This window comes from Amblyomma mixtum, chromosome 2 (assembly GCF_055824585.1).
Source record: "Amblyomma mixtum isolate Tamu chromosome 2, ASM5582458v1, whole genome shotgun sequence".
NCBI lineage: Eukaryota > Metazoa > Arthropoda > Arachnida > Ixodida > Ixodidae > Amblyomma > Amblyomma mixtum.
Genome location: NC_143013.1, coordinates 94,350,731 through 94,377,890, shown reverse-complemented (window position 1 = coordinate 94,377,890; position 27,160 = coordinate 94,350,731). Strand labels below are relative to the sequence as shown.

General features: G+C 46.6%; 1 protein-coding gene across 1 annotated transcript in view; it reads left to right on the top strand.

Annotated features, from left to right (window-relative positions):
• The first annotated feature begins 1,200 nt into the window (after positions 1 to 1,200).
• Positions 1,201 to 27,160, top strand: part of LOC149360209 (uncharacterized) — a 99,032-nt gene continuing 73,072 nt past the window's right edge. Inside the window, exon 1 of the mRNA XM_089567805.1 lies at positions 1,201 to 2,955. Within this exon, the coding sequence (XP_089423931.1) occupies positions 1,314 to 2,955 (1,642 nt within the window). The 5' untranslated portion in view covers positions 1,201 to 1,313. The remainder of the gene's footprint in view (positions 2,956 to 27,160) is intronic.

The window sequence follows — 27,160 nt, the reverse complement described above, 5'->3', positions numbered from 1 at the left end:
TCCGCTGACTGATAGCGTTGTAGCCATGCGGGGAGGTAAACAAAGGTCTTCCGGTCGGACGCAGCACGAGAGGGTGGCCGCCTTGAGGCAGTTACGCACGTGCATGCACTTAAGATGAAAAGTGCGTTCTTGGGGAAAGGCGAGGGTGTTGCGTGGAGAGCGTTTTACGAATGTTTTCTTGATTTGTTTGTTCTATTTATTCGAGCCCTGGTTTCGAGGCTATGCCCAACCCACAGGGCCGTGGCTACTGCGAAATTAAGTAGCGATTGGTTGATCAAAGACTGGGGCGGGTCAAGAGAAATGACCGCCCCAGCGCCTTTGTTTATGTAAGAAATAAAAACGGAAGGAAAAGCCAGGAATGGCAGTCGCAACTAGGCTCCGTGCTTAGCACGTACGGAAAACCTCTAGGCTCTAACCGAGACCATCGGTCGATGAGTAAGATTTTCCGAAGTCGTATCTCTGTGTGAGAAGTCCCAACCAGGCTCCGTGCTTAGCACGTAAGGAAAACTTCTAGGCTCTAACCGAGACCGCCGGTCGATGAGTAAGATTTTCCCTAAGTTGTATCTCTGTGTGAGATAGTATCTCTGTATGAGATAAGTGCCTTCTAAGTTACAGTACTTGAACGTCTGTGTGACTTCACGTTTCTGCAACTGAGTTTGCCTTGTACATACTCTGTAAATATAATTTCCCTTTCGTACCTTCTGCTTCTGGACTCCTGTGCTTCAAAACACCACCGAACAACTCACGTTTGGAGGAGGCTGAACTCCCCCGAAGAAAAGCAAACGAACCTGAAGAAGGAAGAGAATTTACTGGCGCAGTCACGACAGAATTCGGCAATCGTCGACCGTGAGCCGACACCACCGTCAAGCCAGCAGCGTCAGGCAACGACCGTCCGGGAACCCGGGAAGGAGCCGATCTTCAGGTCCAGCCAAGGGAACAAGGTAGTCCAGAGCGCCGACCCTGAGGCGTCCTTCATCCTGCATCTCGGGACGAGGCAGCGGCAACAGAGAGGCAACGGATCCCACTAGCGACACCAGCACGGGTGAGCGGGATTCCTTGCGTACTTCTGAGGTGGTTATGGCTCATGTGTAAACGGGCGTATGGTGTTGACACGGAGCATGATGGCGAGCTCAGATCGCAGACAGGAAAATGCGAGTGCATTAAAGGGGATGGCTACAGAGGGCTATGCTCAGCCAGGCGAAACGTCAGAGGGCGATGATCAGTTAGGCGAAACGTCGCAGCAGGACGCAGCGACATCAGAGTCTATAGCAGAAGCGCTACAAAAGGTAGCTGCAACGACGAGTTCCGATGCTATGGCAATCCGCCGCATGGAACTGGATTTCGAGCTTGCGAAGCATAAGCTCGAAGTCGAATCTCGAGAGCGCATCGAATTGCAGAAGCTTGGGATAGCGATGACAGGTGGCCGGCAGACCCCCTTGATATCGGAATCAGGGGAACAACGGCGAACGGGCCTCGACCCAGTCTCCCAATGCGCCAAAGTCCTAAAGGGACTCAAGTTGCCGGGCGACGCGGACGTACCGCTTTGGTTTGACGAGGTGGAAAGAGTTTTCACGACGTACGATGTGCCGGAAAACAGCCGCGTACACTTGATCATGCCGACGCTGACCGAGCGTGTGCGGTATTTGCTTCGCGGTCTTAAGGACGACGAGTGCAGCGACTACGAGTCAGTGAAGGCGGCCGTATTAAGCGAGCTAAAGCTGACCCCCGTTGAGTACTTGGATCGGTTCGAACGCGCCGCAAAGCGTAAGGAGGAAACTTGGGCCCAATTCGGCTCTCGCGTGAAGACATACTTTCACTATTACCTTCGTTCGAGGGAGGCAGACACTAAGGAAGATGTGGTGGCTCTCGTCGTAGCCGATCGCATGAAAGCTAGCCTAAGCACCGAGGGTCTGGAGTATGTGCGCCTCCGCGAGGGGGAAAAGTGGGCGAAACCGGATGAGTTATCGCAGATGCTTCAGACTTTCGAGCAAGCGAAAGGAAAGGGGCGCGCGGTGCGACCAACGACCGTACACGCGGAGAAAGAAAGGTCCCCATGCCCACCTTCAAGCAGTGACATCAAACGGCAGGCACAGTGTTATGTGTGCCGCGCAGGGGGTCACCGCGCTAAAGACTGCCCCCGCGCTGCGCAGAACGCGCAGAGAAATGATAAGCGCGCCCGGGCTCAGAAAGTAGCCGTCGCCAGCGCGGACGCTCCCGAAACCGCTGGGTCGGCCTACTCCCACAGGACTCTGGTTGCAGAAATTAAATCCCCGAGATCGCCAGAAGAAGTGCGCAAATCGAAGCTGCAGCAGGTAGAGATCGAATGCGGCGGAGTACCGACAACGGCGATTATAGACACCGGTAGTGAAATAACGGTAGTCAGAGAAAGCCTTGTGCCAGACGCGTCTCATGAGCCTTCTGGGAAGATAAAGCTTGTCTCAGCTTTCGGGGAAACAGTAGAAGCGAAGCTAGTTACGCTCGCGATCAGTATGAGGCGGCGCCCCACGCTTGTAGCTCGTCCAGAGGCAGTACGTGTCGTGTGCGCAATTACGGGCAAGCTCGCGGAGGGAGTGGACTGCTTGCTCTCGCGAGAAGACTGGGAGCTGCTAGCACAGTGCGAACACAGCAACGAAGCGGTCGCCCGGAGCGACGCACACGTTACAGCTGGCCCTACTACAGCATCTCTCACCGTTGTCAGGGAGACTTTAGAGCCGGTCTCAACGACAGGCGGGGCCCACGCGAACGATTCGCAGGCAGGCGAACCGGAGAACAAAGAGTTGGCCGTCACATCAGGCGAGCAACATGAAGAAGGTAGTTACGGGTGCCCCGCCGAAGTCCGGCGCTCAACGCGTGACGATGAAGACGAGGCCCCAGAGCAGCGCGAGAGCTTCCGTTCGGCACAGCTGTCAGATGAAAGCCTTAAGAAAGCTTGGGCTGATGCAAAAATAGTAGAAAGTGAGCATGCTCATCCCGTGGCGTGCGTTGGTAAAAAGGACGGCTCAGTGCGTATGTGTATAGACTACCGTGCGCTGAACCCGGCTACACGTACTGACGCCTTCCCGATTGCACCCCCGCAGGAGTTAATTATGAGGGTCGGCAGCGCGAAGTTCATTACTCTCGTAGATTTGAGACGCGGTTATTGGCAGGTACCAGTGGCCCTCGAGAGTCAGCATTTGACTGCCTTCGTAACCCACGAAGGGCAGTACGCTTGGCGCGTCATGCCATTTCGGTTAAAAAATGCCGCTGCAACATTCCAGCGAATGATGAATACGCTGCTGTCGAGACACCAGAGCTACGCGGCGGCATATCTCGATGATATCGCAATTTTCTCCGCTTCGTGGCAGCAGCACCTGAAGCATTTAGGCATCGTGCTCGGCTTACTACGCGAAGCTAAACTGGAGGTAAACCCCGAGAAGTGTCAGATCGCACAAGCTCAGATCAAGTACTTGGGTCACGTCGTGGGTGGCGGTACACACGGACCGGACCCCGATAAGCAAGCCGCTGTTCGCGACCTTCCGCCGCCTACTACGAAAAAGCAGCTGCGAAGCCAACTTGGGCTATGCGGGCACTACCGCGAATACGTAGAGAACTACGGTGAGGTCGCTGCACCGCTCACATCCTTGACGAAGCGAGGCGTGCCAAACGCGATCCCTTGGACTCGGGAAGCGCAGGAAGCTTTTACTAAACTCAAAACGTCGCTTTGCGAAGCTGCAGCGCTAAATACCCCCAATATGCTCAAATCATACTGGCTGTTCACGGATGCGTCCGCAATCGCGGCCGGAGCTTGCCTGGCCCAGATGGGAGACTCGGGGAGAGAGGAGCCGGTCGCCTTCGCCAGCCACCGGTTCACTACAACCCAAACCCGCTGGTCAACAATCGAGCGCGAGGCATTTGCCATCATTTGGGCGCTCAAGAAATTCGACCATTGGTTGTTCGGAGCACAGGTTAACGTGGTCTCCGACCACAATCCCTTATCCTATCTAACGACGAGCACGCCTCATGGGGCAAAACTGGCAAGGTGGGCGCTGGCCTTGCAGCGCTACAATGTCGTTGTGACACACAGGAAAGGCACCTGTAACGGCAACGCCGACGCGTTGTCTCGCGTCCCTAGCACGAGCTGGGGTAAGGAGCAATGAGCCATGGCCCCTCGGGCTACGTGAATGTTCCCGTTCACCCGCTGCAATTTGTGATGTGATCGGTGATCTGTGGCCAGAACTCTGTGCAAGGATGTTTGCATGCCCCTGACTCTCGTACTGTGACGGATATCGTGTATGCTCTGTGTATAGTCCATGAGTGTTTTTGTGCGGTATCGGCGAGTTGTATCTTTGTGACCCGAGAGCCGTTTTTCAGCATGTCAATTTCTTTCTATGCATATTGTGTTTGTAGACAGCCGCGATCTTTTGTTGATCTTGTCTAAACGAGCGGACTCCCAAGCTCGTTTATCCTCTCAGGGGGGACGTGTAAGATCGCGCCTCGTACACGACCTCGCTGGCTCTCCCCTTTGTACTTCCCGCGTGGCTCGCGCAGTGCAGCAACAAATGCGGAAGCAATTACCGGCATGGGGAGGACGCCACTTTGGAACGCAGCCGTGACGCCTCGGGCAGAGGGCGCACGTGCGGCGTGGCCTTGCCGTCCCGAAAGGGGTGGTCTTCCTCCCACCGCGACTGATCAAATGACTGATCCGCTGACTGATAGCGTTGTAGCCATGCGGGGAGGTAAACAAAGGTCTTCCGGTCGGACACAGCACGAGAGGGTGGCCGCCTTGAGGCAGTTACGCACGTGCATGCACTTAAGATGAAAAGTGCGTTCTTGGGGAAAGGCGAGGGTGTTGCGTGGAGAGCGTTTTACGAATGTTTTCTTGATTTGTTTGTTCTATTTATTCGAGCCCTGGTTTCGAGGCTATGCCCAACCCACAGGGCCGTGGCTACTGCGAAATTAAGTAGCGATTGGTTGATCAAAGACTGGGGCGGGTCAAGAGAAATGACCGCCCCAGCGCCTTTGTTTATGTAAGAAATAAAAACGGAAGGAAAAGCCAGGAATGGCAGTCGCAACTAGGCTCCGTGCTTAGCACGTACGGAAAACCTCTAGGCTCTAACCGAGACCATCGGTCGATGAGTAAGATTTTCCGAAGTCGTATCTCTGTGTGAGAAGTCCCAACCAGGCTCCGTGCTTAGCACGTAAGGAAAACTTCTAGGCTCTAACCGAGACCGCCGGTCGATGAGTAAGATTTTCCCTAAGTTGTATCTCTGTGTGAGATAGTATCTCTGTATGAGATAAGTGCCTTCTAAGTTACAGTACTTGAACGTCTGTGTGACTTCACGTTTCTGCAACTGAGTTTGCCTTGTACATACTCTGTAAATATAATTTCCCTTTCGTACCTTCTGCTTCTGGACTCCTGTGCTTCAAAACACCACCGAACAACTCACGTTTGGAGGAGGCTGAACTCCCCCGAAGAAAAGCAAACGAACCTGAAGAAGGAAGAGAATTTACTTCCCCCTTGCTCCGTTTCACCCAGCCTGAGATTTGTATATATTGCAGTGAGGAATATCCAGCATGCTTCGGACTTTGCAGTGCTTCGCTTCCAGCTGGCATATCGAAACATACTCGCGAACTCCTGCGATACGGAAGACTAAATTCACCTCCACTGCAAACGATCAGTACTTTCATCGTAAAAGAGCTATACTGCAAAGCATGGACTTTGCTATCGAAAAGAGATCATTCTAATTGCAGGAATGAAGAAACGTCGTGTTTAGTTGAGAGCTTTTTCAACTATTCCTTCTCTTACCCTGCATTATGTTGTTCTACTTTGAACGCTAATAAGTCGGAACAATGTCACCATTCAGGTGCCCTGTAAAACCAGTAGTTTCCTTGCTAAAAATCAACCGATGAGAGAAGAACTTATTGCAAATCCCCGCCAGCACATGAATTAAGCCTCGTTTTCTTTGACGTAGAGAAAACAAAGGCGCCCTTTTGATTTCTAATGAAACCCCTCGTTCTCTTTGTTTTGAAACAAAAAGGCCTTTGTCATGGCTCAGTTCAGTCAATTATCGGGATATCGTAATCTGATTCTGGAACAGCTAACGCCGCTCGCTTATTGTAACCTCCTCTATGACAATAGCCTGGTCGTCTAATTGCCTGCTTCTTTATAAGGTTTCAATTAGCCCACCTGGGCTTAGGTTTAGTTTTATGGTTAAATGGACAAAAGAAGGAGTGGACGAGCGATACTCTCTTGTATTTGCATAATCAAATGGGGATCTGTTCACCTACAAAAACTGCATTACCCGAAAAAAACGTTCGCCCAGTGCACCCAGGTCAATCCGCAAGGAGCAGCATCTAGCTAACACCGCTGAAACAAGTAATAAAAACACACAATAATTCAATAGCATTTAGCCATTATGTACTTGCTCCCGAAAACGGGCGAATGAATGGGCGCCAACATGGTAGCCTGTATGCCTCATCTGTAGCCTTTGTAAAATGTTTACGACCAAGAGGGCTTTGCTTCTAAGCACTGTAATGGAGCCGCTTTACTGTCCTTTCACGTCTCTTTTTTTAGATGGCGCAGGTCCAGAGTTCCCTTTAGCTTTAAGAGATGTGGAATGCTGGGGACGCAGAACGAAACACACGACGAGTCGCAGAATCAGAGACCACTGGCCTGTAAACTTTTGACAAATCCTGTACTTCACTTTGTTTTACGGGTCCGCTGTCAGGTGATATCCACACAGATCACTTCCTATGCTGCTTGAAGTCCTCAGCAGGTGTCGTTCAGCCAGCCTTGCAGCAAATGCCGCCACACGTGGAAGCTTGTGTTTTGGCCTCATATTTTGGAATCTAAATATCTATAGCAGACAAATATTGACATGTCGGTTGTGCATTGGTGCAGCACGTTAGGCGCGCTCCAGTTTTCAAGTAACAGAATAAAAATGGAGTCATAGAATGCGTCCTGTAACCTTCACTGAACTATGGCTAACTGTCCTCCATACCACATGTTCAGACTTAAAGCAAATTTTTTTCTTCTTTATTTGAGATACAGTATAAACGCCTCGAGTTCCTTCTACAAAAAACTCTGTTCCACTGCTGTTTTAAAGTCACAATCCATCATTTCTTTTGTAGACAGATTTAATTTAAAACATATCCAGTTTAGAAAGCAGGAACGTGATTTGTGAACGGTAGTAGAAGGTGCCTTATCAGGACAGTATATTTTTTAAATGTGCCAGACTACCAGATCTACTAAGCTGAATTCCCTGGCATTTCTCTTGTAAACTTCCGCGCAAAATTTTTAACGTAAACACTCTTGAGCTGAAAGTAATGCTTAGGTGCGCTACCTATGTTAGCGGCCTCATATGCATCGCCATTGAAGGAAAGTGGTTGCACAAAGCCTCAATGAATAAAGGGCGCGCCAGTTAGCGCCATGGATTCAAGAACAATCGCGGGCACTTCGCTTTCTTAAAATCAGGGTGCTGCTGAAGGAGCATGAAGAGGCTGTTACAGACTTACGGCATAGAAGACACAATTTTTTGTCAGCCAACATCAACAAGCCTTTTCTCCATCACCATGGTCCTTACCACGTGACGTGGAACCATACTTTTAGCCAAAGGCCTTTTTATTCATTTCAGGTTAGTGGAGCTCCGTTCCTTATAACCGCTGCACCGCACTGTCCTGCATGGTCCTGAGTACATTTCAGGCAATTTATTTGTCTGCAATTTACAACTTCATTGACAACTAACACTCAGCACTTCATATGCAAAAGATACGCGGCTTGAAAATAATTTTGCTCATAACTTGAGAGCACTTACCCGGTCTTCTTCAAGCCATTCTCATTCTGCCCCCTATTTCTTTTACAGCGCTAACAGTTGGTGCGACATAAGGCAGCTTTAGGCTGACTGCGTGGGAGTTGTCCGCATCAGCAATCAATTGACCCCAACCTACTTACTACACGCGGATGCAGGCGACTAAGATATCAACAAGGTGGGTGGGAAAGACGAAGAAGACGGCTCGTTAAGTGCTACTTTCATATGGTGAAGAAGAAGAAGTGCTGCTCAAATCCCCCCGCGTGGGTATGTGCCATTTTCATGTGGAGAAGAAGTGCTGCGCCAGAAAGCAGAGCATAGCGACTTTTGATGGCCCAAATTTGTACTCTACCAGCGTAGCCATGAGGGCATATTTCAACCGCGGGAAGATGTAGCGCTACGTGCTTACGCAAAGAGTCTTGTCAACATGGTGGATTGCGGTGCAGCGGTTTTATCTTCCATTTAATTTTTGAAGTGTAAAAAACTTTTGTAGTGTACATACGGGCAGAGCGAAAGGAATGAAGAAAAGTGTAAAAGAGGGAATTGGCTAGGACTTGTACGACGTACGAACGACAGTCGAAGTATGAGACGGGACGACGGGCGGCTGGTATAACTGTGAACTTGTCCTTTCTGCTTAAAAAAAAAAACTTCGTGAGGTGACCGAGAAAGTAGACAGAGCTACAAAATGCTACACCGCATACAGGTAAACTGAAGATGGCAAAGAAAGCGTGTGGAACACTTTGCTCCTTTGTATGAGGGGGTGATGTACAGGATACGTTCTTGCGTTGCTCGGACGGGACAATGTACAGAGACTTTCGTATTTACCTGTCAGGATTTAAAAACTAATTCTTGTGCCAATACTACCAGCCCTATAGGGCAAACACTGCTCACAAAATAGCGTATAATGGTCTGCATTCTTTGAGATGCTATTAAACATAGACAGTTGCCTGCATTTTCCCGAATCAAGGATAAACTTTTGTCCGCTGCGAGTACAGTATTTGCAGACGCGGTCCAAGATGCTAATTCGACACGCTGTCCTTTTACCAGAGGAAGAAGCAACTGAAAGCCAGGCTATTTGGGGACACAAGTTGCGTGTTTGGTTTTAAGCTTACAGCATCACGTACGCAATTTTCACGGAAACATCTTGCTGTCTGGAAGGCCCCGAGAACTTCACTTGCCTTTCTTTCCCTCGCACCACCGATAATCTTTGTTCGGCCAAAAAAGCGGCGTGGACGCTAGCTGCACCATCATATCTGTAGGACTTGCATTATTTAGGTACAAGATGTAGACCTGCTCTGTTTAACGTTTTGGCATGCTCAACTAGCCGATTGTAAACTCGGCGGCCTGTCTGTCCGATATACAACTTGCCACAGCTGGGCGGGATCTGATAGATGACATTCGTTCTGCGATGCTCGAACTTGTTTCGATAGCTGATGCCACATCCAACCTTCTTTAGTGCACCTTTCTTTTTTAGTGCGCACAAGCCGAACAGCTTTCAGGCCGCAGGACAAAGGACGTCAGCATCGAATTTTTTTCGCCAACTCTTCTCAGGCCTTGCGACACCTTGTGGACATGAGGTCTCGCCTCGAGATTCCGCCTCTCGAATGTGTCCAACCTCAGGTCAAGTAAAGGTGCCTTGTTCTTCCTTCTTCTCACCTCTCTTCCTCTGAGGTGTTCGTTTATTTGGCATTAAACTCGTACCAGACACCTGGATGATGGATGGACGATGAAACACGGACAAACAGAGGAACTGGACTTTTACAGAACTAAAAAAAACATACAGAAACAAAAAACACACTGAAGAAACAGGAGCTATGCAACCAGCTGCCAAAGCAGTCACAACAGGGGCAATGAAAGAACCACACACGTCAAAACAGCATGCGTCAAAACAGCGCACAACAAACAGCACAACGACAGAACAGCACAGGGAAAAGACGGCACAGCGAAAGCGTTTTTCCCCTGGCTCTTTTGTCGCTGTGCTGTTTTTCACTGTGTTGTTTTGCCGCCGTGCCGTTTTTTCTCTGTGATGCTATATCGCTGTGCTGTTTTTTGTGCACTCTTTTGACGCATGCTGTTTGGTCGTGTACAGTTCTCTCATGTGCCACCATAGTGCCACCGTAATAACAGTGTGTTGGCGGACCAGCGTCTACAAAAAAACAGCGGGCGTAAAAATCCGTTAGCAGCCTTATGGCTTGCATAGCTGTTAATCTTCAAGATTCGCCGCCAAAAAAAGGTCCCGTTAAGGGATCCTTCAAATAGTATGCACACCAAATTGTTCTTCTATATTTTCTCTTCTTTAAACAATGCGTAGGACCTCACTATACATAAATCCCTACCTGCTAATTGTCTTCCACGGCTAAAAAATTTATAATTGACTCTTTCTCTCATGCTGTTTTCTTTTCAACAGCGCTGGGACGTCAAAGGTAAGTATATATATATGTCACGTTAGGCGCGAAAATACAACAATACAATCGCTATTTTTGCATTCGTTGTCGCCCCGTTTCTTTCGTTAGACTGGCTTCAGCATCGTAGTGAAAGGAAACGGCAGAGCAGATGTTACATCGCAGTTATTTCATGCCTTGCGTGGCGTATATTGAAATTTAACCTCACAGCTATTATTCGCCTGCTTAAATGAATACCGAAAGAGCATGGCAGGCAAATTCAGATATTTGTTTTAGCGGCTGTAGGCGAATACCACGTGGTGATCCATGTATACCAATGTCATACGCATCATTACAAAGAATAAAAGAGGCAAGGAAAAATTTGGTGTCCATATTTATTTTATAGCCATCTCGCAGGAAACTTGCGCAGCCAGAGTATTTGTGCCGCGGAGAGCTTTTAGCAAAATAATTTACAAGTGAAATTTGTGGTGAATGAATTTTTATGACCAAGACGGTTGTGAAACCACCGTCATGCAATAAAAAGGAAAATGGAAACGTTAAAAAGTGAATGCGAAAGAAGGGAAACATTTTTTTTTTTAAATTAGGGTCAATCAACACGAACGCGCCCACTCGGCACGCTTTCAGGTAGCAGACACTTTACCACTTCTAAACTTCTAAGAGCCCAAACACCTCAGACACCTTTAATTCCAACCTATCGAAGTTGCTCTACCTCTCTTAATTTGTGCTGCCCAACAACCTCTAAACTCGACACCACGCGTCCTGTGAAGGAAAATTAGGGCACTTCGGAGGAAACTCAAGTTGCAAACCTGGTTAACACTACAGGTGTGCGCATCTAGCAAAGTGCTTACCGTTGTCTTGCGCATTTCACCTACACTGGCACCTGCCAAGTGATTAAAGCCGCAGTTGCTGCGAAAATGCTACTACGCGCAGTAGTTTCCTGGATTTTCTTTTCTTCGCTGTCAGGGAAGAATCAGCAGTGATTTAAGTTCATTCCTGGATTCAGTGACGCAGGCGTCGTCGAAAGTGGAAAAGATAGTGTCTCTTTTGTCGCACTGACGGCACAGCTCGTTACAAGTGACGTTAATGAAGCTCACTCAGGAGCCAATTAGCAAAACCTGGCAAATGGAGATTGCCTATAAAGAATTTACGTCTCAATTACCATATATATGGCGTCCTCAAGCAGGCATATTGAGAACACCAATGGAGATTTCTTAAAATGGTCGAGCCGCAGTTCTCGTAAGCGTTGTTATGCCGGGAAACCCGCCCGGATTCCAATTCTGCAGGTCGCAAACTTTCTGCTTCGAACGTCCCTTTGACAAGCCCTGGTGCTGCGCCGCAAGGCAACGCGCCCTAACGCTCCCTTGACAAGCCACGATGCTGCGCCGTAAGTCAGCGGTGTCTAAGGAGAAGCATCGGCGAGCAACGTGCCTGGACACGTCGCTGGGTGCCAGACTACGAGGCGCCGGTTTCCCTTTCCCCATGGTGTCACCGCGCGCTTCAAAATTTGAAGCGGGTGGCCGGCGCGGTCGCTGGTTGGTCCTTTCGGGCTGCCGTCGAGTGCTGCTTTTGGATTGGCCAGTTCTGAGGGGCCACTGTTCCTGAGGCTATATAAGCGCCACCGCTGCCGCTTGGATAGCAGCTACAACTGACGGAGTGACCGAGTGACCGACCCACCGTGGTCGAGTGCTGCTCACGAGTGGAGTCGGATGGTGTGACGTGCTGGTGTCTCGCTGATCGTCGCTGTGCGAGAACAGTCGCGTTGTGTAGCTCTCGGCCCCCGTGCCGATGTTGAACTATATTATGCCCTGTACATAATGTATAAAGCGTTTTCTTAGTCTCACCGACACCTGACTCGGAGTCTTCGCTACCGCTAAGAGAGCTGGCAACGCTCAGTCACGAAACGGGTGGCGAGCGCAACGGGACCACCTCTATGGCACAACATTGGTGGCAGCGGTGGGATGCCCCAAAGTCACAACATTGGTGGCAGCGGTGGGATGCCCCAAAGTCACAACATTGGATGGCAGCTATGGGATCGACCGACATCAGCTACCTCGGCGCGGTGAGTGCCTGAAGTTTTCCTCAAACGCCAGACTTTCTCTAACACAGGTTATAGTAGCTTAGAGAAAGAATTGGTGTAGCATTGCGTTAACCTTGTGTGTTTCAAGCCTAGGTAGAGTGTTTTGAAAACCAAGGGATGCTGAAGGGGTAAACAAGGCAGTGTGTGAAATTCTTGCGCATACCGAACTAGTAGCGATATAGTAGTGTACGGCAAGTAGTTTCTAAAAGGGCAAACAGCAAGAGGCAGTGTGAACGATGGAGAGTTACAAGGTTAAAGAACTTCTCCAAATTTCTGAAGAGTTGGGCATTGATTTGGGCTCAACAAAAAGAAAGAATGCGATCCTTGAGGTCATGAGGACTGCGGACGTGACGGCTGAGGAAGCCGAAGAGGCCTGGGCTGATATCAATGAAAGGCGTGAACGGGAGGAAAAGAGAGAAAAGGAACGTCAACGTCGCGAGGAGGAAAGGGAAGAAGAGGAGAGGCGGGAGCGCCAGGCGCTTAGAGAGCACGAGGTAAGAATGATGGAGCTGGAGCTCCTCGAAACCTCGCCAACGCCTATTCTTGCTTCTACGACAGTTCCCTCTAACGGGCCAAGAATAAGCGACCAACTGCCGCCTGTGGTCGTCGGCGAGGATATGGATAGATACCTCGAGAAATTTGAGCACGTGTGCGAGGGTAATCACATTGAGGCTCTAATCTGCGGCCCAGAGCGTGGCTGTGACTCACATGACGGTGACTTTGAAGCGCCAAGCCAGAGCGCAGCGTTAGCTGTAAAGTGCTATGCTACAGAGATTACCGCTGCGATCCTGAAAGATGAAGGCGTAGCGCCAAGATGTAGGCCACAGGAGAGCGAGCAGCTGTTCTCTGCGGAAATTGAGACAGGTCGCTCTGAGTTCGCTACGGGCAGTGGCGCACCGATAGCGCCAACTGAGAGTTCGATCGTAGGCGAGGAATGCCGCTCAGCGCTGCATCGAGACAAAGATCAGCTCAGTGAATGTCAAACTCCAGCGTCTTGTGACAGACTGCCGGAAAACGAGCTATTGTGCTCAAAGGAAATAGCACCGAACGGTTCGTCAGGTGAACCGTCGCCTGGCACTGCTAGAAAAGCGCAGGTTTTGTGGCTGCGCGAGCAAAGTCTTGCTCGGGACGAGTGCATGAATTCTTTAAGACCAGATTTTGCTGGTCAGACGAAGGCTGGTAGCTTGAAGGATGAGGGCACCGAAATAACCGGAGAATCGCACAACAGATCCGCTAGGGCAGTTCCCAAAAAGCGGCGGCGTAGAAGAAAAACCAATTTGAATGGTTGCGCTAAAAAGGGAAAAGTGCGGAAGAAGCTTGTACGATCGAGGGCCGGCAATGTGCGTAAGAGCCCGAAATTGTCACCTTGGAGCCCAAGAGTTCGCAGGCGTCGCGTAAAAGGAAAGCCGACTCACCAGGCGCAGCCTAGACTACGCCGCTGTGGAAGAACCGCAGAGGAATTCCTAGGATTCGGGACGGGCGTGATGGACTCCAGAGAAGGGTGCGCGGTCGCCACACAAAAGAGCGCCACAGTGCACGCGCTAGTCAGAAAGGGAAACGACATGACTGGGATCGAGAAATGAGGAAGCGCCCCTCTCGCTTTCGGCCTTCCAAGCGCTGCCTAGGCTTTGGATGCACGTCGCGGAGAGGCGTGACTAATCAATCCCACAGGTTCTGTGAAGGGCAGGCTGGTCGAGCGGCCGTCCGGCCGCGACCGCGCAGGGCGCGGCTGAAGTTTGTCGATTCCAAAGAATAATCTTTCTTGAATTTAGTGTTTGTTTTTTTGGTCATTCACTCAGCTGTAAAAGGAAAGATGGAGGCAAACCAAAATTTGAGCTTCGGACTTAGAAACTGGCCCTATTGTTTCTCTAGCCTGATTGGCAGAGTGATTCATGGTTTCGGAGGGTTAGCATTGCAATCGGAGCCCGCTAAGGTGACGTGAGACTCAAATTCAAATTCAAATTCAAATATTTATTCCAACATTACACCATACAGATATAATGTCGAGGATGGCAGGCAAAAAGCCTCCTGGAGGCTTGACCGGTCCTGCATCCTGGTGTACACTTGGCAGAGCGGCGGTGGCAGTCAGCTCATCAAAACACAAGAAGTGAATGAAGAAAGCCCAAAACAAAACATAGAAACATTCACAAATATGTATGAAGGAGAGACAGAGGTATTAAGGAAATAATAAAGACAAAAATATATTATATTACATTTTATGCAGTATAGGAGCGTATGAAGGCTTTAAAGTTTGACGGGTTCATGCTTAGAATGTCGATACCCATTTCAATTAGAGAATTTAACAACCTTGGTAAATTATTCTCAAGCATCTGTTTGCTATAATTAGTTCTGTATCTCGAAACATTCCATATTTCTGCGCGGCGTGTGGTGTAGGCAGGTACATTCTGATGCAGGTTCGCGATTTTCACTAACGTAAAATTATGTTTCCTGCTGCTAATGTCGTGAATCTTTCTTATGTTATACTTCTCGAAGAGTGGTTCAGTGTGTTCCGTAAAGGATACATTGGCAATAATACGTAGAGCCCTTTTCTGCATGATTAATATATTATTAAGATTTGATTGTGTCGTTGTACCCCATACTAAATGACCATAATTAATGTGCGAGGCAAACAAGGCATTATACAAAAGTATTTTAACAAAAGTAGGAAAAATGTGTCGATTGCGATTTAGCATACCAACCGTACTGCTTAGCTTCTTGAGGACTGAATCTGCATGCTCGTCCCATTGTAGGCTGCTGGAGAAGGTTACACCAAGAATTTTAATTGAGTTAACAACCTCAATTTGCATAGACTCGAACAGTATATTATGGTACTGTGGGATTTCTTTTCCTTGAGTTCGGAAAATTACTGCTTTTGTTTTACTGCAATTAACCTGTAGGCAATTTTTTTTCGACCAAATCGAAAGTCTCCCGAGAAGTTCATTTGCCATTCTTATTAATTCTGTGTAATTGCGGGACGATAAAAAAATACTCGTGTCATCTGCGTACATTATAAATTTTGCTTCTTGATAAATCGATACTATATCATTAACATAAATGTTAAAAAGTAGCGGCCCGAGAATACTTCCCTGTGGTACACCTGAGATTCGAAGACTCGAAGAAAGAGAATGCGTTCCAAATGTTGAAACAAGCCTTGAGCCATAAGCCGGTTCTAACGGCACCAGACTTTCCGAAAGGTTTCATCTTTGAATGTTACGCGAGCGATCGCGGAATGGGAGCGGTGCTATGCCAAGAATATGCTAGTGGTCATGAACGACCAATTTTGTATTTGAGTTGCAAACTAAGTTTTAGGGAAGATGCATACAGCACCTCTGAAAAAAGTGCGCCTGCCTTGTGCGGGCAGTTCAGAAGCTGGCTTGTTATGTCTCCGGTTCAGAGTTTGTTGTGGAAACAGACCATTTCCCTCTAACCTGGTTAAGTAACATGTCGTCTAAAAGCGGCCGTTTGCTGAGGTGGAGCATGACCCTCCAGCAGCACAATCTGGTTGTCCGCTATAAGAAGGGAAGGTTGAACGCGAACGCCGATGCTCTAAGCCGTGCATTCTAGGCCTCGCTTCTTTCAGTGACCTCCTCGTTACTTACCTTCTCTCGCTTTGCAGCAAACTATCATGTTCGAAGGAAGAAAGGGGCAAAAATGAATGACCTCATTTGCTTCCTCAGTAGTGTGTTTTCGGTCCAAATGATTTCAAGGGGACCAATCTTATTTTCATTATTATTGTTGATTATTAAGTGCTCCTGCTATTTTGATGTGTTGATACTTTGCAAAATGGTTGTTTGAACCTTGTGTACCAGATCGTACACATGCCTCTTGTTGCAGCGGGAATAAATGGGGACATCAATTTAGTTATTTTAATTTGGATTATGGCTTCGTCTGGTGTTTGATGGGAGACAGAGGGCACTTGCTTGTGTTGGGTGTTGCCTTTTGCCGGTCGGTTTTGTAGTCTGCAGAACGACCAACCAAGACCAGTGGCGAGAAGCACAGGGAATCGGAACGACCTCAGCGAAGCTGGTCGAGGTGCCTTGGAGACAACGAGGAGAACAGAGCTCCGGGCCTGCGAGTGGGACCTGGTGCTCGTGAAGTTACCTGGACGTGAACTTGGAAGAGCCTGACGAAGATGCGCGCCAGGCATCCGAGCCACGTGGAAGCAGCTCGTCTTCCCGGCGCCTTATCTGATGGCGGGGGTGCTGTTATGCCGGGAAACCCGCCCGGATTCCAATTCTGCAGGTCGCAAACTTGATGCTTCGAACGTCCCTTTGACAAGCCCTGGTGCTGCGCCGCAAGGCAACGCGCCCTAACGCTCCCTTGACAAGCCACGATGCTGCGCCGTAAGTCAGCGGTGTCTAAGGAGAAGCATCGGCGAGCAACCTGCCTGGACACGTCGCTGGGTACCAGACTACGAGGCGCCGGTTTCCCTTTCCCCATGGTGTCACCGCGCGCGGCAAAATTTGAAGCGGGTGGCCGGCGCGGTCGCTGGTTGGTCCTTTCGGGCTGCCGTCGAGTGCTGCCTTTGGATTGGCCAGTTCTGAGGGGCCACCGTTCCTGAGGCTATATAAGCGCCACCGCTGCCGCTTGGATAGCAGCTACAACTGACGGAGTGACCGAGTGACCGACCCACCGTGGTCGAGTGCTGCTCACGAGTGGAGTCGGATGGTGTGACGTGCTGGTGTCTCGCTGATCGTCGCTGTGCGAGAACAGTCGCGTTGTGTAGCTCTCGGCCCCCGTGCCGATGTTGAACTATATTATGCCCTGTACATAATGTATAAAGCGTTTTCTTAGTCTCACCGACGCCTGACTCGGAGTCTTCGCTACCGCTAAGAGAGCTGGCAACGCTCAGTCACGAAACGGGTGGCGAGCGCAACGGGACCACCTCTATGGCACAACATTGGTGGCAGCGGTGGGATGCCCCAAAGTCACAACAGCGTTCACCAGACCCAGTAAGAAACAATCTGCAAGTAAAACCAGTAAGTCCGTACGCAATGATTGCAGTGAAAGTTTCTAGTGTTGTAAGAAACATTATAAAAATGGTGCACACTTTAGCGTACTTTAAGTTCTTTGGACCGACCGCGACTGAATGTCGCAACAATGTCGTAAAAGCATACCTTCGTGATTATTCTTGTGGCTATAACAATATGCGCCTTGCCTTTGCGCAGTTAGTGAGGTGCACCAAGCCTAAAATAAATTAAACGAATTAAATAAGCCTAATTAACCTATGCAAATAAATTTTAAAATACAGATGATTCATATCGTTTGAGCGAAGGCCCAGGTGTTTTACATTTGCCATTGTTCGGGATCTTCCCATGGCGGCCACCTCCCAGGCGTCCATTCCTCCGATTTTGCAGTGGAAGGTGTTTTCTCTGCTACTACCTGCCTCCTGCCAGGTGGCAGGTTGACTTGTGACCTGTCAGGTGGCGTGTTACGCCGACTACTCCGACGCATAGTGGCATGGCAGATGGCTTTACGCTGCTCACCACCTTCCATGGGAATGTTTCGCTCTGCCACCATTGGGCAAACTTGACTCCCTCCCTGTCCTGGCCAGGCAGGCCCGTAATGGAGTCAAGACATATCTGAAGGATCAGAGAAAAAAACTCGCTGTTCCAATTCCCGTCCACACTCCCATAATCTATATCCTTAAAAACATCCATCCCATCCTGGAAGCCCATCCTTAACCGTTACTTCACAGGGGAGATCAGGGGAGTCTCTCCGAACCCAATCTCCCGGTTTGGTAGTTACAGCAGCTTCCTCCCCTTTTGTTTTATTTTTCCAACTTCGGGTGAATATAGACGTCGGTGAAATACCTGAGTTCAGACCTTTAGAAAGATTTAGAAAGGCTCTGCTTTTGAGGGGACCAATAGAAACTAACGCAGAGGGGCTGTAACGATACAACGCCCAATCTAAAGGACCTTTTTATTGTTTCGGAACGTGCACCTTGAAAATTATCGGTTTCCTACGTGGGTGAGCCTAAGTAGCTGTTTTTTCACGGGCCGCAAAAAAATTTGACAGTTTTATTTTCGTGCATAAAATTTTTAACGAAAATCACTTCAGCCATTCTAGCAAGGAGCTTTGGGCAGGCGCTGCAATTAACAAACTTATGCAAACTTCGTTTAGTTGTTGATGGCGCCGACATCATTCCGAGTGTTTCCTTCCACACCTTGCACTATAATGATAATGGGCGACCAACGCCTTTGGGAGAGGCTGTCGGAGTAAGCCCGAAAGAATACTTTCAATTCGAAGGCCTCCCTTTCCAGGGAATGGGGTCTGCTAGCCATAGTGCCACCCGACGAACGACAAACCCACAGTCCGCATAAAAGACACCAATTTTTTGCGAACCAAATCAACGCTTTCAAAGCAGCATAGCAAGAAACGTCGTGGCGAAGCAGAACATGCGGTCCAGGCTCTCGAGAGCGCAGTGCTATGGCTACAAAAAAAAAATGGGAGCCGACACCTGAGCACGGCAGAATAAAAACGCGCTGATACGCGAATGGAACGAAGCGCCAAATATAAGGGCTCGAAGCGGTGCAAGAAATCAGGCTGCTTGCACAGCAGCTACTCACATCAAATAGCTATTCAGTCTTCGGAGGTGCCGCTGCTATCTTCTGTCTTCATCCCTGGTAAGGTGCCGTTTCGTCGCCCCCCTACTGCATCGCGGCGGTTTGTGCTAGCCGCCGGTAGCATGACCGCGCTCAAGGAGAGATCCCGCCCGAATCCACACGCGCGCTGCTTTTGCCGCCCTTATCAAGTCATCGCCCCAGCGATCACATGCTACATCTCACGATCAGCAGTTAGGTCATGCGCAGTTGCGCCGGACCCATACGCTCCTAGACGACAGGAAAGAAGTGTGCCCAGTTTAAACAGCTTGAAAAGAGCCGTAGAGCCCCGCGAATTCTGCACGAAAGCAAACTTCCATATCACTCTTACATGGCGGCAAGCCGAAAGCACTTTTGGCGGGAGGGATGCGGACAGTATGGTCTAGAGGACGCGAAGCCTTGCACCAGCGGCCCATATCGTGTCACTGCTGACTGAGCGTCGAAGGACAGAAGATGACGAATACCTCACCATTGCGATAAGCAGAGAGTTGTCTTCTCTGAACTTTTGTCTTACCGCAGTGAAGTCCACCGAGCGTCAACAATAGGCAGAGGCCAAGAGGTTGTGTAGCAGGCTATTATCAGGTTGTCATAATACCGGCGTCACGCAGGGCGCGGGCCATCCTACCGGCGGGAACTGGGAATAAATAAATACGTATGCTGCGTCAAGGCCGGACATAAAAGAGCAAGCAGCTATACATGATAGCCTTATGATGTTTGCATAGCGCTGTTAAGCTTATACCTCATGCTGCTCCTGTCATTTAAGTGTGCTATACGGCCTGCCTCTCCCGTTCTGTCTCGCCTGCTCCTTGTTGCTAAGCGGGTTAGCCGTATTTTATACAAGATAATCACGCTTCGGTGGTATCTACAGTTTGCTTGGAAGCTTGTTGTATAGCATGTGAGGTAACCAACATATCTATACGTTGTACGAAGGAAAGTTCAGATTTCTCCGGATATTTCGTGGCGTGGCTAAACGAGACTAACTCCTCTAATCACTTTTCATGACACTGCGATTATTTCCTAGCTGAATATATCCGTACTACTTTAATAGTTGGTCCACCATGTCACCATTATTCTCTGCTGCTTTTGGTTTTATCCACATAACTTTTGTCATCAAAAAATAAATGCGTGGCCAATATTTCTTTATTTATTACGTGTGCTCACGCCGACACGTCCAACCAGTCAACCGCAAAATTCCATGGTATGAAACCCATAAAGGAATTGAGTGAACAAAGTAATAATTTTTCATTCCTCCCTTAGATGCCTGCAAGCTGGCTGAGTTTATCTCTCTCTCCCTCGGGCACGGTTTTGAAGCCTCCATGCGGGCAGAGACAAAGCGTCAAGGTTAGAAATTGCTTTCGGCCGATAAAAGTAAATAAAAAATTCCGCATGAAACGTCTGAATCAGGCTCCGATACTAAAGTTCGCTGTAAGGTTCAAGTACCAACGTGTTTCTGGCCTACCTTTTTGTTTCACTTCATTTCGGAACTTTTGCCTGCTACCAATTCCTTTCGGAAAGCATAGGGCCGAGTGTGGCTGTATATTAGAATTAAAAAGCCATTAAACAGTGATGCCGCATCCGCATGCCGTTTTTACTAGTGAAAGGGGTGATAGGGACCATACATCATGCTTCGATGGGAAAAAAGTTCCACAGAACACAGTCGCTGTGTATGCTACACGTTTACGAAATTAAAAGTTGCTTGGTTGGTGGAAGAATTTTTCAGGATTGTTCAGCAAACACGCCAGCAGCAAGCTTTTCGGCCGCGGCCTGAATATTTAAGGTTTGTTCCAAAGCAGCGTCAGGAGGGCATGTTTGTCTCGAGAGATTTTTGCATCATTTACTTAAATTTTTGGGGGCTCTATAATGGTGTGTTGTTAAACTTCTGCCGGAATTTAAATAATAAGTCAGTGCCTAACAGGAACTAATTAAAAAAATAGAGCGTTCATATATTTTCTCTTTATCGCGGAATACATCATCACACGCTGCACCCATAAAACACATACATGACTGCAGTGATGGCAGCAGGTGAAGAGGAGGGTGAAATCGCTTTCAAATTGCTAATTTGACTCGATCAATTATGTGCGAAAAGTAACAATTGGCTGAGAGAAATACTTATTTATTCTCACTTCTACTGGCAATCCACTCGCTCTGCAATCCACTTAGCGCACTGACTGCCGCCTTAGTAATACGCCAGTTAAAAAGATTTCGGAAGAAAAGAGCATGCCAACGTAATATTATTATGAAGAAATTCTCACCGCTAAACCTCGTGAACTGCCTGCGGCAGGCTATTAGAGCACATTAAGGTACGCTTGACGGTACCCACTGACTGATCGCATTTCAGCACAGCTGACATGGCAGAACATGTGAAAATAAGGTACCGGACATTCCAACACCCAAAGTTTCAATTTAGACAGCAGTTTAAATGACAGTACGCAAACACAATGATTATGAGTGACAGGGTTGAAGAAGAACGCGCTTTTTTTTCGGTTTGTCAGCAAAGGCGTTAGCAGTTTCCCGTGATCAATTTCCAAAACCCAAACGATGTCATTTCCTGCTCAAATCAATGAGTATAAGGTCTTGGGTCTGTGAGCTTGGATATGCTGTACAAGAAATGGCCATACGGCATACAATACAGCGCAACAGTACACAAGGACGAGGAAGCACACATACAAGTTCTTTCTATTCCCTGCCTGCTGCTCCGCTGTACAAGGCGTTAAACCTAAGATGTTCTGCAAGTATAAAAAAAAAAGATTTTTGAAATAGAAGAGCGCTGTATTCGGCATAGCATTGTCAGTGGTGTAGCGCAAGAGAGTACAGCTAAGAGGTGCTAACTAGTAAGCTTGTTAACTGAAATTCCATAAATAACTTTTGAAGTATTACTCTGGGTACCCTTAATTATTCCGTGGCGCGTAGCCTACCATATTCAATAACTGTATCACTTTTTAGAAATTCTAGAACGCAGTTACACTCAGCGCTGTGGCCCAAAAAATTTGCCAGATCACGACAAAGACTGGAGAGCCGACGTAATAATCGGAGAACAGCGCTTCGGATCCCATTTGCTGAATGTGATTTTTTTTTCTTTTAGACTGTAATCAATGAGCTTTCAGCGATAAAAATAGTAACACTATTATTTCGAACTGACCAATACCACAAAATTAACATATTGCTATGCTACTGGTTTTCTGTGACTGTTGTCGATTTCAATTTCAATTTATTTCCTAGAAGGTTCTGGTCGGCTGACTGGGCTAAAAGCTATGCGTAAACAGCTTGACGAGGCCCCAGCCAGCCGTTACAAGGCATAACAGCACACATTAAAAGAATATTTATATACATCGAGAAGCAAATAGTTGATACAACAATGAAACAAAAGAGTATCATGGATTCAAGTAAATGCAGTGAACATATAGTTATATTAAGAGGACACCAAAAATATCAATTCGGCAAGTAACACTAACTGCAAGGAAATATGCATACAATCAACACAATAAATGACAGTAAATCTTACACACTTTATTAAAACTTTAAACAAGAAATTTGTTAAACAAACTTAGGAAAATTAGAGAGAAATTTTCAGCTAAGAGAAAGAACATCAGATTACATCATTACAAAATAATGACGTAGTGTAGCTTTGGTAGATTTATTCGTGTCTTTGTATTTGTTGAGAATTGTGGGAAGATTGTATTCTAGTGTCTGCAGCCTGTAGTCTGTTCGAAAAAAGGGTACTAGCCATTTGTCTGTGTTGCGTGTGTTTACTGGATGGCTATTTTCTTTTAGAAATGTGGTACCTTCTACCATTGATCTGAAGCTGGAAGGGAAATAGTATGACAACAGAATTCGCAATGCGTACATATTTTGGATCCTTACAACATTAAGCGCCTGGAGAGCTTGTCGAGTATTACCTAAGTAATCAAGATTCGCAATATGACGAATGGCTTTCTTTTGGAGCAGTGAAATTTTCTCTATGTTTGTTTTAGTATTTGTGAGACAAACTAAGGAACAGTGATTGATGCGTGAGGCAAATAGCGCATTACGTATCTGAAGTTTTCTTTTACAAGGAAGAAAAGTGCGGCAGCGGCAGATTGCGCCTGTCACTGACGAGAGACTATTAGTTAAACTTTTGAACGTGTGAATCCCAAGTAAGGTTAGAAGAAAATGCTGCCCCAAGTATGGTGTGTTCATGAACGATTTCAATTTTCTCACCAGCACAGGTAATAACACCTTCAAACCTGATAGCCTTGTTTTTTGGTCGAAATACCATCACTTTTGATTTTGTAGGATTGATTTTGAGTATATTAGCAGCACACCACTTCTGAAGGGTATCAAGCAATTGGTTACATTTGATCATTAGTTTAGTTACATCTACACCAGAGAATAGTACTGTGCAATCATCAGCATATATAATGAATTTTAAGGTCTTATCAATGTTTACAATACTGTTGATTACACATTGAATAATAAAGGGCCCAGCACGCTACCTTGCGGTACACCTCTGATGACTGGTAAAAAGGACGATTGATGGTTGGCAAGATATACGCATTGCTGCCTGTTTGCTAAGTAGGACTGTAATAAGGATAGAGGCTTACCCCTGATACCGTAAGCTGAAAGATTATGAGTTAGAATATCATGGTCCAGAGAATCGAAAGCTTTACTGAAGTTGATGAAAAGGCTGACAGTTATTAGTTTCTTTTCAAAATTTTTCACTTTGCATTCCTTAAGTTCTAATAATGCTAATTCAGTAGAGCGTCCTTTTCTGAAGCCAAACTGTGCATTAGAAATTAGGTGGAACTTTTCAAAGAATTTGTTAAAGCGGTCATATAATATCTTTTCAAATCCTTTTCCAAGTGTAGGTATTATAGATAATGGGCGGTAATTTTTTGGCACGTTTTTATCCCCTCCTTTGTATACAACCGACACCCGGGACTTTTTCATCACATTTGGAAATTCCCCGGATTCAAGAGAAAGATTGAATATATACGTTAGTACTGGTGTTAGGTATTCTATAACATACTTGATAGGCTTAATTTGGAGGTTATCAATATCAAGGGCTTTGCTGTTTTTTAGTGACATAAATGTTCTGTAAACTACTGCTTCATCTGTTGGTGAAAGAAATATATTTTCGGCGCACGAACAACATAAATCTTCGTTTATTTGGGAATTTTTGTGTTTTAGTCCAGTTCTAATGAAGTTCTTATTAAAGAAGTCTGCAAGACCTCGACCGATAATTATCTGGTCTTCGTGAGTTATTTTATCAGGTAATAAATCCTTCCTGTCTCTACCTAGAACATTACTGATTACTTTCCAGGCTGCGGCCGGCTGTTGTTTACCAATACTTGCAAAGATATTTTCAAAGTAAGCAACCTTTGCCCGCCGAAGCTCAGAATTCAGCTTGTTTCTGACCACTTTGAAATTTTTCAAAGCATCAGGATTTCGCGTTGTTAGAAAAGTGTGAAAAAGTGTATTTTTTCTCTTTATAGTCTTTAAGTGGTCGGTTGTTACCCACGGCTTTCTTATCTTCTTTGATGGAGTAAAAGTTTTGATACGAAAGTGTTTGGAATAGATTGTGGAAAATATCTCGAGAAATTGTACATATGCATCGTTTACATTTAACTTGTCATACACAGAAGACCAGTCTTGGAAGCTAATATCTATTTCGAAAGCCTCGAAAGCACACTGAGGCATATATTGGACGGTTATTTGTTCAGAACGTTTTTTAGGTTTTGGTAATGAGTCATAGAACATAAAGATGGGACAGTGATCACTAACATCCGATGCTATAGTACCAGCACTAAAAACAGAAGTTTCTGAGTCTGTTATAAACAAATCTAAAGCAGATGAAGTAGACACAGTAACACGAGTCGGTGTATTGATGACACTTATGAATCCCAACGACTGAAGTTGAATAGTGAAATCAATGACAGTTGAAGTATTATCGAGGGTATTTATATTGAAGTCACCTCCGCATGTTAGCTGAAAATTATTGCTTCGAACATATCCTAGGAGGAGGTCAAATATTTCGTAAAAGATTTCATGTTTCCCTTCGGTGGACGATACATGACCGTGATAACCTCTAGCCCAGCCTTCACAGTAAAACATTCATAATCATTGATAATTTCACAAAATTCAGGCAGTAATTCACAATCTTTACATCTTTGGACATGGAGCGCTACGCCACCACCTCGTCTATCTTTGCGATTGTTAAAGAATCTGTCATACCCATCAAGATGGAGCATGTCACAGCCATCATAGTACCAGGTCTCAGAGATCATTATGGTGGTATATTTAAAAGGAAATTGACTTAACAAATGTGTGATGTCATCTTGTTTCCCATGTACAGAACGAGCATTGATGTGCAAGACTGTTTGAAGAGAGAGTGGTTGAGGACGAATGCACCCAGGTCGGACGAAGCTGTGACAATCCATCTCGAGCGATTTAACAAGCAACAATAACGCACTAAAGCGTTAAAGCTGTCTAGGACTCACTCGATTTTCACAAGGTCAGCCTCACAAGTGATCTGAACAAAATCAGAAGATTCTGTTTGCTTAGCAAAAATTTTTCCATTCAGAGTCCACCCCTACTTCCATTTCTGCTCATACTTCCGCTTTACAGTCATACCCAGGAGTCTCTTTAGGACCGGGCAGAGGTCCTCATTTATATATACTGGAGCGGCATTACTGATCCCAATATCCTCATTGGTCAGTCGGGCCTTTTTTTCCTTTCCTAAGTATGCTGTCGCGTTTTGAACGAGATTTGAACTGGACAATGATGTTTGATTTGTCAGCATCTCTTGTTGGAACAAGGGCACCAGTGCCCTTACTTTTGTACTCGTCTACAATTGCAATCTACAGCTACTTTCGAGCTGTTACTTTAAACAAGTAGCATATTACCAAGTTCTCTTTCTTTTTTCAAGAGAATTAAATTGGCGAATCACGGAATACAATTTTCGCTGTTTTCTTCATAATTTTACTCAAAATCACTTCATATTGTCACGTAGCAGTAATGTCAGACCGACAGTAAGGTAGACAGAGAAAAGGCTTCCAAAATAACGTCTTTATAGATTAGCTCATGCCCGCAAAGAACTGAATGAATCGGCGGTGGCAACTGTAAGACGTGTGCTCGGCAGTCGTCGAAGAACGTTCCCGCTGCTCTCGGCCGTGCTCAGTTTAAAGCTGACAGCGAGCTTTCGAAATACACCATTCAAAGTAACTACATCACTCTCAAACCGGGTAGAATCGGTTCCGTATGGGTGCGACCTTTAAAAATAAATCTAGTCAGACGTCGCAATTAAGCAAAGTGGTGAAGCCTCGTGCTGGCAAGACTGGAGCATGAACAGAAAACATTGCAAAGCTTTGCGGCATTGTCTTTGTTGGCTAATAGATGGTGACGCAGCTGGCTTAATTACTCATCTGCCTTTGTTTGCAACACCTAAGCCATAGGAAAAGTAATTAGACCGAAGTATAAACCCTTCAGTATCTTCTCTGTAAATGTCTCTTTTTTTCCTTGCACCCATGACGTGATTCTACCAATTTTTGAGGAGCTAACTCTGCCAGCTAGCCAATGCAATACCGATGTTATTAAGGCGTACATCTTTCACCAAACAGCTGGTACGCCCGAACATATTAATGTGTAAAAATTGCCAGGGCACCATCACACGGACGCAAAGTTAAATGCGAAAAAGCTCTAACTCGCAACCACCTTCGTATGATGTATTTATTAAGACAAAAAAAAATCCTGCCCTACTAAGTAGATCTCGCCATGCCTGCTTTGAAAAGGTGATTGTGCGAACTCAGTAGTTGAGTACTGGTGCGTGGACTGTTAATGCACGTTCTGGGTGGCATCTCCCTAATCGTAAGAATAGTCTCATGTCCAAACTTTCGGTTATTTATTTCTTGAAAAAAAGCTGAAACGCTAATCATCGCAAGGGGTCTTTACGCGCTGCTGACCACAGAGAGATCAATTATTTAAAATGTGCATTAGCGTAATGACTCAGCGTAATCCTTCATTTTAGCCAGCGGCAAAACGTTGTTTCAATATGCCTCCTTGATCTGTTTTCTGTTCTTGTGATTCGATTTAACACAAAAACCTTGGTGCAATGAAGTCCATTAAAAGAAGGCGCAAGCAAATACTAGTAACTGCTAGAAATGCGACCAGGAATGGCTTAATGAAATTATCCAGACTCTTAGCGTGGAGAGCTTTTAGGAGACGCACACGCAAGTCTGGAGTGCATTTTCCTGTCCTAATTAAATTTCCTTTCTTTATTCGAGTTAAGTCTAACTGAGATACAAAAGTAGAACAAGT